We start from the raw sequence: 14,970 nt of genomic DNA on the forward strand, positions 1-14,970 counted from the left end.
TATGAAAAAGTTCGCGAGAAACACGATGGTGCCACTGATTTTCTCTGAAATCAACTCCCAAGCTCAAAAAAAGCTCTCAAGTTGAGGCCAAAATAGAGCGGATATTCCACGCTATCTTGAGAGTCCACCCCTACATCAGGACAAATTCTTCATGCAAAGATAGGGAGAAAATATATTGACAGGGCTGCCACTTTATTTGGGGACTCTAAAACTGAAAACACGCGGCAGTCCTGTCAATGTATTTGCTCCCTATTTTTGCATGGAGAGTTTGGCTTGATGTAGAGGTGGACTCTCAGGATAGCGTGGGATATCCCCTCCATTATTTTGGCCTCAACTTGAGAGCTTTTTTTGAGCTTGGGAGTTGATTTCAGAGAAAACCAATGGCACCATCGTGTTTCTCGCGAACTTTTACATAAGAATCAACAGTCAAATCCCAAATTCCTCACACATGCAACATCTCCATTGGGATACGCCCTTATACGAAATGAGGATCGTAAAATCGGGAGGACTTGTTTTTTGAAAAAGTGGTGGATGCCCCTTCTAACGCTTGCGATTACACACATGGCCCCCGAGTGAATGAAATCGCATACCTCCAAAAATGCAGGATTTTCGCCTGAAGATGAACGTACCCCTGGCCCAAAATGAACGGAAACGCAACCATATTTATCTTCAGTAATCAACCCGTTTCCGTTCTAATAACTGTAAAGTATTTTGAAATAAGGAACAAGTATTTCTTGCCTAGTTACTTAGCTAATTAATTAATCCTAGGTAATTAAATTAAACAAAATTAATCTTATGAAGAGTTCTAAATCTTGTAATACCTAGGTGTGGTAGGCACTAGATTGGGTTTCAGGGTATTCCGTCAACGATTTTTTGTCCGCACACTTGTTTTATCCCGTAGTTAACGTCCACGCGTGAAATAAGCAACAGTGACTTGGTCCAAGTGTCATATTTAAGTCCGTATGTAAAATTATATTGACAATAATGAAATGAGAAAATTGAGAGAGACGGAAGAGTTGTTGTGGTAACTCATTTTTTAAATGAAATGTTATTTCCTTTTTTTGATCAATGTTTTTAAATTGTCATGGGTGAATATTTGGTTTTATTTCCATCCTTAAAATTTTCGATGAAAAATAAACCTTATAAATACTTTTTTTTAATAAAAATATTACTTTATTTTAAAAAACATTTACATTTTTAAAACGTGGCAAATATTTGTAAAGCCTTTTCCAAGCGACGGCATTGATATTAAAGTCAATGAGCAGTAGTTGTGTCGAAAGAAACTATGCAAAATGAATAAAAGAGGGAAAAACCCGAGAAGCACGCAATCTTCAGTTTTAGCCCATTTGTACATCGAGCTTTCAGAGTCCTATTTTGAGCGTTTGGTTGCGCTCACACCACGCTGCAGCACAGTAAAAGCACAAAATATAAATGGAAATATTAATGTGCTTTGAAAATCATTAAATACGCCAAGGAAACACCTTAATATTTACAAAACACACATTAAATTTTCCTTTCATAGAGATATGTATTTTTTTTTATCAATTTAAATTAAAGTATTCCATGCAGAGTGCGCTAAAACATAAAAATCATGAGTTGAAAAACGCGGACTCCGTGAGTTTAAATAATAGGCCCTAGCATAAAGCGGAGTGATGCTACGTAGCTCCGTGCTGCCAGCATGAAACGCGCACTGGTGCCTACAAACCTAAGCAGATACTCAAGCATTGCGCAATGCTTGAGGTATCCCTTAGGTTTGTAGGCGCCTACGCGCACTGGTGCCTACAAACCTAAGCAGATACTTCAAGCATTGCGCAATGCTTGAGGTATCCCTTAGGTTTGTAGGCACCTATGCGCGCTACCTAGCCGCACCGCAGCGTGCCACGTGCCACAGCGGCGGTATGGAGAGGAACTGTTTCAAGAAGGACCGCGAATACTGCCGTACTAAGAAAAGGCGCCGTATGAACCTTCAGGCGTTGCCAAATTTCCGTAAGTAAATCACGAATTTTCAGGATAATTTGTGAACATTCTTCTTCCAATTTTTCAGATGATTTCGTTCGCAATTTCATAAACAGTTTCTGACAATTTCAAGGATAAATATTCATAGCTTTCCTCAAAAACAAACAATTTATGGAGGGAAACTTGGCAACTATGGAATGTTCATACGGCGTTTCTCCTCAGCACGGGCAGAATACGACCCTGACTTTGTGCCGGCTGGAACTCCGACGACACGAACACGGAGCCGCGTATTTTTCACGCTTGTATCCGCTGCTAAATCGTCTGAAATTCGCGGAGCTCAGAAATGACCTACTTCAAGAGATAAATCCATGCAAAGCCGGGAGGAAGATGGAGGGCAAACAAGGCTGAATAATGAAAAGGAAGATAAAACCGTGAGTGGCGGGAGTGGTACAAGATCAACAAAGAAGTTTTTTACCCCGGTAGCATTGGTTTGCCGGCGGAGTCATTCATTTAGCCGGAGCGGCGGGGAGAAAAAACCCCGAGTATTTTTCGAGGAGTATGCATTTTACAGTGCGGGGCTTTTAAACGCCGGCCGCGCAGCCGGCGATGCCAGCACGGTTGGCACCGCCCGACAAGCAAAAAGCACTTATGTTCATTCGATTCACCGTTGGACTCGTGCGAGTTTTGATACGGAATATCAGACGTGCGATGATTTTCGCGGGGGATGTTGCAACCCGGTTTTGCACTCTTTCATCGTTTCTGCAAATTTACGGCACTTCGTCGATTGGGGCTTTTTCCATAAACTCGTCACGTTCCCCTCGCAAAAAGACGTAACTGCATTACAATGTTGCCGAATTCCCCCACGCAAATTGCATTTTCACCGGGAAAACCTTGCTGCCGTTCTAAGGAAAAACGCCGTATGAACATCCGAGAGTTGCCAAATTTCCTCGCTTAAAATATTAATTTTTGAAAAAATGAATATTTCTACTATAGCGAGGAAAATTTTCTGGAAAATTGGACGGAAAATTTTCATAAGTTTTCCTAAAAATTCGTACTTTACCAAAAGAAAGGCTACGGGAGAAGGTTCATACGGTGTTATTCTTCCTCAGCACGGCAGCTTGGTCATCTCTAACCGGAAGTTTTATTCATTTTTCTTCTAATCTCATGTAAAAATCAGGAAAATTGTGGATCGAAATTGCACAGGCTCATTTCTGTACAAAGGACCGGATTTTCCTACTTGCCGCCCATGTTTTGAAACATCAACACGGAAAAAACGAGCTTAGGGTTGGGACCTACATGTTAGTGCTGGACACTAACGAGGGTTAGGTCAAATGGAGCCACCAAGTCAGAGGAGTGCTGGGCACTAAACAGCTCGAGGCTGGGTCACTAAGGAAGAAGTAGTGCCAAGCCCTAAAGTGACTTTGGAGCGAGCGTAAAATATGAAACGCCTCCGCCTGGGATCGAACTCGAATTGCGCCGGTGGAAGACCAGCGCGTTACCACCAGGCTATGGTAACTCCAACGTTTCATGGGTGAATTTACACCTGTTAAGCGCAACTACGTCTCGCAGCATCTGATTAGCACTACTCATGTTCAGTGCCCACCTGTACTGCCTTCCGGTGTTGAGCTGTACAGCGCTTAGACGCCAGCCCTCAACTACTCCCCACTAAACGGCCAGTAGTGCTCAACACTAGTCTTGTTTTTTCCGTGAATAAAAACCATCAAAAGAACGTACCAGCGGAGAGGGGTGCATAAGACGCGTTTACTCGTGTTGAACACATTTTTTGGGAAAGCCCTGTCAACACTACTAGCAAAAGGTCACGGAACTTTGCGCGAAAGTCAAGTTTCTAATGGACAAAGCCTTCCATTCATAAGAAATGAACGAAAAAATTATGAAAGAACAAACACAAAATTTGGTTTAATGATTTCAACTTCCACTACCGCGCCGCGCCGTCCGCACCGTGCCTGGCACAATGCGTGAAGTATTCACGCAGTCTTGTAGGCGCTATGGGTTCCACGCTGACCGCTCTGTGTTTGGCGCACGCATTCTTGTAGGTGCTATCCGTTTCACGCTGACCACAATAACCGCACTGTGTTTGATGCAATGCGTGAAGTATTCATGCAGTCTTGTAGGCGCTAATATGTGTTACATGCCGATTGCCGCGCCGAGGGCTTCTCCTTTTCATCTCAAGTCCTCGTCGTCATTTCTCCCTAAGTCGCGCCGTTCCACACCAAATTGTGTGTTTGGTTTCTCTCTTAACTCGACTAATTAAAGGAGCTGTCTCTTGTATCAATGAAAGACGACAAAATTAGAAAGTACTATACTCTCAGGAAATGAGAGATTTTGTAGCCTTTTCTCGTTTGTAATTTTTTTTCTCTAAATCCGATTTGTTTCTATACCTTCACTTGTGGCCACCGGCCACCCCCTTAATCCGGCCCTGTCTAACCAAAATTGAATACTTTGAGTGGATTTTTCGAACTTTGAATGGGGTTACGTTTTTTCTTCCACGAAACGACGAGTGTTCTATCGTGCTATGAAAGAAAGCCGTATGAACATCCGAGAGTTGCCAAAAATCTTTTGAATAAATGCTCATTTTTGCGGGAAGCTATAAATATATATCCTTGATATTTTCAGGGACTTTAGGTGAAATTGCCAACAAACCTATCTGAAAAATTGGAAGAAAAATATTCATAAGTTTACCAGGAAATTCGTATTTTATCAAGGAAAATTTGGCAACGCCTGAAGGTTCATACGGCGTTCTTTCTTAGCACGGCAGTGTTGATGCGCGATGATTTTTGCGGGGGATGTTGCAACCCGGTTTTGAATACTTTCATCGTTTCTGCAAATTTACAGCGCTTCGTCGATAGAGGTCTTCTCCATAAATTCGTCGCTCCAAGACGTTTCTCAATTTCCACGCGAGCTCTAAGCTCCGCATAGCTCTATCCTTTCCAGGGCTCACGTGGACAAAGAGATACGCCCTTACGTCAGAAGAGCGACGAATAGAGCTCCCCACCTCAATTCTGGTTCCCTCACGCGTGTTCAGACGTCTTACTCTTGACTGAAACAGACGTTAAAGGTCTCGACAGTTCAATACTGGTAACTCGTGCTCCGCAGCGAAAATGGAGGGATTCTGCAAAGGATCGTGGAGAAGTGACTGTATCCATCGAAGCATCTTAAAATGTATCCTCTTTCCGAAAGTGGCTGTCACAACCTTCGCGTATGGAGCTTATTTCAGGGGAGAAATTTTTATCAAATCGGTTGAAAATTAGGAAATTGAGTTTTTGACGGAGAAAAAACTTCAGTTATTAAAAAAAACTGTACGTCAATTTGTCACCTTCCGGCCAAAGTATCACAAGTGCCATGCGACATTTCAAAATTTCCGCCGAAATTTTATTTTTTTACAGAGACATTGTTGGTTGAATCTGTTCAAAAATTTCACTGAATCTTATCGGCGGCACGAAGAAAATTCGGTGAAACTTTCGGACAGCTTCTATGAACAATTTATCTGTAACAAAATAAAATGGCGGCGGAAATTTTTAAACTATGGCAGAAAGGTGACAAATTAATGTGGAACATCAATGTTTTCTGTCCACGTCACTGAAATAGTTAGCCCGAGGAGCTGAAAATTTCAGCTCAGATGACCGAAGTTCTTCGTGAGGAGTAACTGCATGCAGTTACCAGGAGTGACGTTTGGTTCCCATGCTCAAAAATTCCGACTTAGAATTCCCCTTGAATCTGAGATACAACTATTTTTAAGGCTATACATGAATTAATACAACCTTAAAATTAAGGTAATGAAAGTTTCCCATCTGTTTTGGTCCGAACCGTCAAAAAACTTCAGAAATTGCTCATAAATCAAGGTTGCCGTAGCTTTTACTAGGGCTGCTTTCGGGGAGAACTTAGTTAATACACAAACAAAAATAAAAACGTTCCATTTTGACCCATAGAGCTCGCACTTCCAGTCGGATGGTTTAACTCTAAAACCTTCTGTACAAAAATATGGGAAAATTGGACGTATTTCTGCCAAACGGAACTATCTACATTATGAAGTGAGCCTTGTTATATGCATGCGTGTATTCTCATGGGTCTCAGGGCTCATGTCTTAATGCACATAGTTCCGTCTGGCAGAAATACGTCCAATTCAGGAGCTTTCCGGAAAAATGGCACATGGCAAAAACTAGCGTTTGAGAAAAATTCATTTTAAGTTTCCATCATTAATTTCTGGCCACTGATGGTACCTTTCATCGCAGCTTGGACTCCCGATTTTGAACGAGTCACCGTCAGTGGCCATAGAGTAAAGATCAAAACTTCAAATGCATTTCTCTAAAACGAATTTTTTTGCAATGTGCTCTTTTTCCGGAAAGCTCCCCAATTGTATTGTTACATCATCCGACAACAATGTATGAACTAGAGATGTCCATCACCGGGTCACTAATTTGCCACCTTGACGCGGCAACAAGGGAACTTAGATGAGACGAGATGATTGATGACGTAGCCGCTGCATCGCGGCCTACTTGACCCCCAAGCTAAGCCCCCCCCCCAACCCCCTTCGACCCCCTAAACCCTCACGAGGTGTCTCTGATGCCCGATAGCCCCCTCCCCTCATCAAAAAATCATTCGAAGCCCTCGTTCCGGCTCCGGCGGCGGGAGTTATTCGCATTGTAGCCCCCTCGCTTGGCGCCTCGGAGTCTGACTCAACCACCCCCGCCCCTTCCACCCCTCCGTGTCTCCGGCATCGAGAAGGGGTTTAACTCTCACTTAAGCCCCCGGCGACGACGTTGAACGCGACCTTTACTGCCGCGCCGAGTAAAAACGCCGTAAGAACGTTCCAATGTTGCCACATTTATCAAACTTTTTGTGGAAACGTATGACTATTTTACTGTACATTTTCAGATCCTGTACTTTAAGGGACGTGTTCGCTGTCGTTCCTCGAACAGCCCTTTTCCTGAGGAGGCCCCATTTGATATGCAATGTGATTCAGGGAAGTTCAAGGAAGCCCCCTGAGGGACCGACCCTAAATTACGTAACGCTGTAAAGGGGAGGGGGGGGGTCGAAAAGAGCGTTACGCCAGTTTTTTGTTACTTATTAAAAGATAGGGACCTACGTCACAGAAGCATTCCAAGGGGGAGGGGGTCAAAAATGCCAAAAAAGTGCGTTCGGTAATTTAGGAGTGCCCACTAAAATAGCATCATAAAACAGACACTTTTTGCCAATCTCAAGTATAATTGATAAGCTTAACTTTAGAAGTGGGTTCTCGAAAATGACTAAAATGATTTACAACTACAAAAAAGTCAAAGATACGAGAGAAAATATAGCAGCGCAACTTTTATAAATTTTAGGGCTGCTTCGCACCTCTCTTGAAGCTTTTCAAAATCATACAATTTTCACTTCAGTATTTTGTCATTTTGCAGTGGCAAATCATTGTAATTCTCTGTAAGGATCCATTTCCTAAGTTATACTGCTGAATTTGTCTCGTACTTGGCAATGGATGCTATTTTGAGAGCCTCCTTAAGTTTCCCCTGATTACGATGTAAACACGTGGGGCCTTCTACGGAGAGATACGACTGTGGATACAATCCTCTGAAAAATTGGAGGAAAAATATTCACATTTTTCCCAAAGAAATCACATTTCATTGAAGGATATTTGGCAACATCTGAGGATTTATATGGCGTTTTGCCTCGGCGCGGTAGTTTAGCACTTCACTTTGGGCGTCGTCACAGCTTGCGTGCCGTATCTTGTTTGCATTCAGAGTGTGAGTCTGAATGTCGAGCGTTATAGCGAAAGTTGCTCGTTCTGAGCGGTTGACTTGATTTTTTCTCTTGCAAGAACTGTTGGTAAGCCACCTTGCAAAAAGGCGCGATGCTGCAAAAATGCATACGTAGAGTATCTTTGGGTGGGAATGCATGGACACTTAAATAGGTACTTCTGATTGGCTCAGCCATTTTATGCTCTTGCGAGACTGTTTAATCTAGGCCATGCTATCAATATTTCCATGGATATTCCAAGGTTAAGCAGTCAGTAATAAAATGGAAATGACGCCATGAAAATAACTCGATTTTTCCCGAAATTGTTTATACATTTCTTCGGCTCAACGACGGCCTAAGTGGGAAACCACATATCTCTATTTTCAACGTTGCAGACGTCCTGTCACACGGAAAAAAAGAGGTAAGGGTTAAGTCCCAACTGTTGGATGATATGGACATTCCCAACTAATTGTGGAAATACCCCGATTAATTGTGGTAGTATCCCAATTAATTGTGGTAGTATCCCGATAAATTAGGTTACTATCCTAAATGTTGCGGCACTACCTCAACTTGAGTTGCGGTGCTACCAAAATTAATAGAAAATGTCCATATCATCCTACAAATTTGGGTAGTAGAACAATTTTGGGGGATAATCCCTGACACTTTTTTTCCGTGCATACTTCGTTTTTTCTGAGGAAAACTAGTCAACGTAATCTTTCGAGAACGTCATTGGCTTTTCTTCTCTGCTGGTAGAATATTCAGTAAAACTTCAAGTTCGAAAGTTGGCTTATCCTTCAAAAAAAATTTGAATAGAAGCGGACACTTTGAAAAACCGCAAAGAAGATACGTGGTTTCGCACTTCGGTCATCGATATAGGTCCTGATAAAGGATATACTTAGTTGATGAAACTTTTTAAAGCTATTGCTGCAACTAAAATGCCACTTTCGTGCAGCTTCCATGCGCTTCGCGACACCCGACCGCCACTGGTAGCGATCCTGCAAAAGCAAAGCAAATTATTCGGAAAATTCCGTCAATTGCAAGAATCCAAAACACGAAGGTTGGTAACGGTACATTTATTGGAGCTTTTCTTGTGAAAAATTGGCCCAGATATTTTGAAGTCTATCGAGTGTTTGTTTACCTGCGAGAGAGTTCACGTAAGAGAAAACAAATTGGAAAAATGGAGCGATCCTATTGGTGGAAGCGGATGGTTGTAATAGACATTTGACGACAACCCACGAGAGACCCTATAGTTGGTGCATCATTTCCTCCTTTAGTCCGGAACAACCGTTCGTTTCATCTAATAGGATTGCTCCATTTCCCCTTTGATTCCTTTGTCGATCGCTTTGACTATTAAGCTCAATAATGAGCTTGCAGGTAACCAACGTTTTTTGTGCTCCGATTTGCATTCTTTACCAAAGTTAAATATCAGCCGGAGTTCAGTTCCTTAGATCTGAAACTTTGGTTATCTAAATAGAAAACTAAGAAGTTCAATAATCCTGAAGTTCAATCATCGTAACTTTAGTATTTTCCTCCGAAAAGAGACCTATGTGAAGGGCTGAGACTTACAATTAGACAAATCAAGATTTGGCAAAACTTTCCGCTATTGAAGATATTCATACGACAATATTCTCCATTTTATGTGCTTCATTCTAGGCAGGCAGCTGTTTTTAAGAGCTCAGAGGTATCCCGATTGGATTATTTTGTTACACCGGCAGCAAATTTTTCAAAACGATCGTGACCTTACGCTTGTATTCAATTTCCTTGGAACTGCAATTTGCTTGCACTGCGCCCTTCCTTCAAGCGGCAGAGCGGAGGGATGTGATGTGATTCAGTTTGCACGTCTGAGTAAGGTTTCTTTTCGATCGACTTACTCCGAGCAGCAGTTTGTTTTATTGAAATGAGGAAGCGTGCATTTTGTTTATCCGTAGACCGGTGAGGAATTCTAAACAGCGATAAGGAGCCTTTGCAACGCACAGTAGAGCGAGTCGCGCTGAGAGAGGTCGGATATGATGTGGAAAGTTCGAAAGCTTTCATTCTTCGTCAACACAAGATGTGAAAGTTTTAAAGTGCTTCTATCGGTTTCCACATCAAATATTCTTCAAGGAGCACTTCTCAGAATCTATGACGTGACAAAATAAACATTGAAATTTGCCATCTAGGTAACAAGGTGGTAAAATGGTGCTGGATTAACACAATTTTGTGGGAAAAGCGAGGCCGAAAGCTTGGAAAAATTTCAATTACAGTCAAAATTGTTTGGTTCAAATGTTTGACTCAATTGACGGATTGAAGTTTTTGGTCTTACACTGGAAAAAAAAACACATTGGATCTAGAGTCCAGACTCTTAAAAACATCGACAAGAAAAATTACTCTTGATTCAATCAGAATCTAGCTTAAATCAAGAACCAAGCCTCTTAATTCAAGCGGATTTCGTTTTGATTCAAACAAAAATCCGATTGAATCAAGAGTATTTTTTCTTGTCGGTGTTTTCAAGAGTCTAGACTCTAGATCCAATGTGTTTTTTTTCCAGTGTAATTTCCACGCACCGATTCCCAATTTTGATACACACCGATGGTGAAACTGGCAAACCTCGTATCTTGCTTTGCGACGTTGCAGACTTCCTGTCATACTTTATTTTTTAAATAGAGAGCTGCTCTACGCCAATTATTTAAACCCTCCTTGATTTCTCTCTCTGTTCAAAGAAAATTCTCTGAAAACTTCGAGAAATAATTATGATATTTTGTTCTATTCCTCTAAAAAGTAAAAAGGGAGTGGAGATTTTGAAACACCGCAAACGAGACGCGTGGTTTGGAAGATTTACTGTCAATACGGTTCGAGCCACATTTGGACTGCATTTTGCAATTTGGAACTATAAAAACTAGCTCATCTGAAAAAAACACTTATGTTCATAGGGAAACTAATGACACATACGTTGTAATTAAACCGGGCCAGAATTTATAGTTCCAAACTGCAAAATGCAGTCCATTTCTTTTTTGCATTGTCCGACCTCCTTCTATCACTGGCTTTCCTGTGCGACGGAAGACCTGTCTCATTCTCACACAGAGGTTCTCATTAGTCCCAACGACTCGACGTAATGGCGGTACTTGAACCTTTGAATGAATTTGCGAGGATGGTAAGATACTCCTACCTATCAGGATTGAATTCAGCAGTTAATATGCGACCACACCAGGCTACCAAAGAGAGAAAAACGTGCAAAATTGGAGTGTCATGGAAATGAACTAGTTAGTGTTCGAGCTGGGAATAGTATAAGATGTCCCAGAGGTACTGCACAGTTTTTTCCGAGAGGCTAATCGTGTGCTTACATCAAAATTCAATTTATTTTGAAACGAAAGTTCTATAGTAATTATCTAAGAAATAAGACCATCTTGGCCTCTTTGGATTAGAGAAATTGGCTGAGGTAAGGTATTTCCTCTAACTTTGGATCGGCACGATTGCCAGCACCAGTTTCTGTACAGGAGCCTGTGTTGTAGTTTTCGTCGTCGTAGGTGTTGACACTCCTCGTATAGAAGTATAGATTTTCGATATTTGCTAGCTATCGATGTAAGACAAGTGATCAAATCAGCGCAGGACTTTTCCGCACACAATTCTTTCCGATACCTCCGCGGTAAAATTTCGTGAATATTGATTCCGCATATTTCTGCCGATAGCGCTTCTGCTGATTGCACCATTGGCAACCCGGTCAAATATAAAAGATAGGATGAAGGAGTATTTAAAACGATATGAAAGTTGATGTGGATATTTCCAGTAACGTTCAGCGCGACCATTTCTAAAAGGGCAAAGTTAGAAATTGCCGGTATAATCAGACGAGTAACTGTCGCAAAAACTAGCCTCTGTTCAATTTACAGAATTTCTTTTCTTTTCTTTTTTTCCACTTCTATTACATACGCAAATTGATCTACTTGTGCGCAACAAGAGCATTAAAATGCTAAGTTCTGACGTATTCCGATGACACAAGAGGATACAATTTAAAGGGCTTCGTTTGCCTTAACGGCAACGGTTCGAGCTGACTATTCGTGCTTCAGGGGTGTGTATGTTGCATAGACGAAAAATGGTAGGGGTTCCAGTTTCCTTAATCACGAGATTTAGCTGCATAACTGTCTTCGTTGCATTTAAAATCGCGTAACAAACCTCGAATCTAGGGTAAGTCATGTAGCTGCGCTACAGCGTTGCCAAACACTTTGATTCACCGAAGTCGAAACTTAATTTTCAAGCATATTTTTTTTCACAACAAAATAATCAATAACCTTCAGGCAACAAGTATAGCGTTGACCTCTCAACTTACCTTTTCAGGGTTGCCACAAAATTTAGAAAATGAAATTCCCTGATTTCCCTGACACATTTTGGTGAAATTCCCTGACGATTGAAGATATGACAGGGTGACTAAGAGGACATAATTGAAAATAGTTTTCAAGCAAAATTTGTTGTTCGAAACTTCAAACCCATTCTGAAAACCAAATAAAGGTGATTTAACAAATTTTCCTTGGCATTTCCCGGTTTTCCCTGGCTTTTTACAATTCCCTGACATTTCCCGGTTTCCCTTGACTTTTTAAAATTCCCTGACATTTCCCGGTATTCCCTGACTGTGGCAACCCTGACTTTGTCTCGCCCGATTACATTTATTAGGTTTTTAAAACGGGAGAACGTGCCGTCACTGGCGTCACATGCTTGCTGGCACTTAGAGCGCCTTCAATTATTCCTCTATGCAATCTGGGCATCTCTTGAGAACGAATAGTCGCATCCAAGCGCCGTCGCATCGGGTTGCAGCCCAGTAAAGTTCTCAGTCTTCTAAGCTCGCTTGATCCGCTCATGATTGTGCACTTTTTTCCCCGACAAGTCTCTCGTCAATTAACAGTACTGCCGTGCTAAGGAAGAACGCCGTATGAACATTCGAGAGTTGTCAAATTCCCTTGGATAAATTGTTTCTTTTCCAGGAAAGTTATGAATATTTTCCCTTAAAATTTTCAGGGGCCTTAGATGAAATTGCGCACAAGATTATCTGAAACATTGGAAGGAAAATATTCATATGTTTACCAGGAAATTCGCGTTTTATCAAAGGAAATTTGGCAAACCTTGAAGGTTCATTGTTCATGTGACGTTTCTCTTTAGCACGGCACAGCAGGCAAAAAGTATAAGCGTTGATTTCCGAAGTTATGTTACCTCGCCAGCAGCCTGATTGTTGAAATTTTTTGTCTGTCGGGACGACATAGATGACATAGGTTAGAAGGCGGAGCAAGATTGGTCGGCTATGTCTTATTGCTGCTTTGTCGTGGCTTTGTCAGGTGGAATGGACAACATACTGTCGGAAACTTAAGAGGTGCCGTTAGCTTGTCGTGAGTTCAACTCGACATAGGCACGACAAAGCAGCGATAAGACATAGCCAACCAATCACGCTCCGCCTTTTAACCTATGTCATCTATGTCGTCCCGACAAACAAAAAATTTCAACAACCAGGCTGCAGATTGCATTGGCTAGATTGTTAAAGCAAGGTCTTCTAAATGAATTGTCTCCGATCGAGGTACCCCCACCTCGTGGCATTTACATCCTGGTCCATATTTTTGCCGTTTCTTCGAGAATTTCAAGGACGCTCTGATCAATATCCGAATCGACCTTGAAGTCGTAAGTCATCCGTCCGAAACCGAGAAAGTTGCGAACGAAATTGGAACGATTATCGAATCGATCTTGATCGATAAATCCCTATCTTAGCAGTGCTTTCTATCGATCAAGGTCGGCGAAAGCGATTCAACATCTGACGAAAGCTCAGAACTCTCGAGTGTCGTAAATGCTCCGAAGCGGACAAAAAATCTATTTCGGTAGTTTAGCCTAGTTTATGAACGCTGCCATCAAACGTCCCCACGGGCATCGTGAAATGCGAATGAAGCGCCGCGATTTGTATTTTACGTCGCATAATAAAGTTCTCAGTCGGTGAAGAAGGCTGGAATTTATAATTCCAATGGCCTCGTTCTTAATGGGGCTCACGCATACTTTGAAATTTGAGAGTGAAATTGTGGAAGCAGCGTGTAGGTGGTTATGAAAAGGTGCGAATGAAATGCAGTTCGGGGGATATTCTACCGTGCGCAGAAAAAAGTATTCTCAATTGAATTGGTCACCCGCAAAAAGACTTAAAGGCCTATATACACACGGCGTTTAATCGCCGCGATTGAAAGACGAAAGCTAATGGAGAGCCTGGATTTCGATACATTGACGTCGACATATCGAAATCCAGGCTCTCCATTGGCTTTCTTCTTTCAATCGCGGCGATTGATCGCCGTGTGTATTTACACCTTAAGCGCCAAAATCGGGAATGCGCCGAAAACAGAAAAAACCGTTTTAAACGAACCGCTTAGAATCTCAGAGCGCTAAAATATTAAAGCGACGATTAATTAATGTACGACATTAAGAATCATTCCGAGGTTTGAAATGGGTTGATTCATAGCCTTCACTGTTATCTTCGTATTTTCACTTCTGGCACTTATGCCTTTTTTGAGAATTACTTATTCAATTAGCATTTAAATTTTGAAAACCATATTGAGTTTGTTACATTTTGTGTCTTGTTTTTGATTCTTCAACAAACGAGAAACCCAGCATCATGGTCGAACTAAAAGAAATAGAGTTTTTAATCATGCAAAAAGGCTTTTACTGAAATTTTGTAAGATATCTATATTTGTATGTTTTTACCTGGCAAAACAGCAGACAATCGACAAGGCCACAAACACTGCACATGAGACAATGCCCATTAAAAGAGCACCATACTGCTCCTCGCGAAAAATATCTGCAACAATAAAATTATAATGACTGGAAAAGCACATTTAGTGTGTAATTAATAAGGTTAAAATAAATGGACTTGCCATCACACGCGTATTTTTTGTTGTTTTTCTTGTGGTGTTTCTGTAGGTGCATTTTGGACTTCAAGTCTATCAACAGCAACGAAAATGTCGCAGACTTGGGTTGAATTACGTTATAGAAGTATATGTTACGGAATCATGTGATTGCTCTTTTAAAATACTTGCTTTATTTTGGCTTGTGTGTAGCTCGATTTTGTAAAGACTCATGTTAAAAACAAATTTGTAAAGACTCCATGTTAAAAACGAATTTGTGAAGACTTCATGTTATCAACAAATTTGTAAAGACTAAAGCAGTCTAGAAATGTGTACGTAAATTTGTTCAATTGTTAATTTACACTAAAAAAAAAAGAGAATAAAATCTACATGCAATTTGACATATTATACTTGTTTTATTTTGGCTTGCGGCTCG

General features: G+C 41.3%; 1 protein-coding gene across 5 annotated transcripts in view; it reads right to left on the reverse strand.

Moving 5' to 3' along the window:
• The window catches only part of LOC109032713 (uncharacterized), a 393,313-nt gene that overhangs the window by 137,620 nt on the left and 240,723 nt on the right, over positions 1 to 14,970 (reverse strand). For all 5 annotated transcript variants that reach the window (XR_011900192.1, XM_072302208.1, XM_072302210.1 and 2 more), the window contains one exon: positions 14,395 to 14,488. Coding sequence is in view for 4 of the 5 variants with exons in the window: in XM_072302208.1 (XP_072158309.1) it covers positions 14,395 to 14,488 (94 nt within the window). In the remaining variant the exon portion in view is untranslated. The remainder of the gene's footprint in view (positions 1 to 14,394; positions 14,489 to 14,970) is intronic.

The sequence above is a fragment of the Bemisia tabaci genome, chromosome 7 (genome assembly GCF_918797505.1).
Source record: "Bemisia tabaci chromosome 7, PGI_BMITA_v3".
Classification (NCBI taxonomy): domain Eukaryota; kingdom Metazoa; phylum Arthropoda; class Insecta; order Hemiptera; family Aleyrodidae; genus Bemisia; species Bemisia tabaci.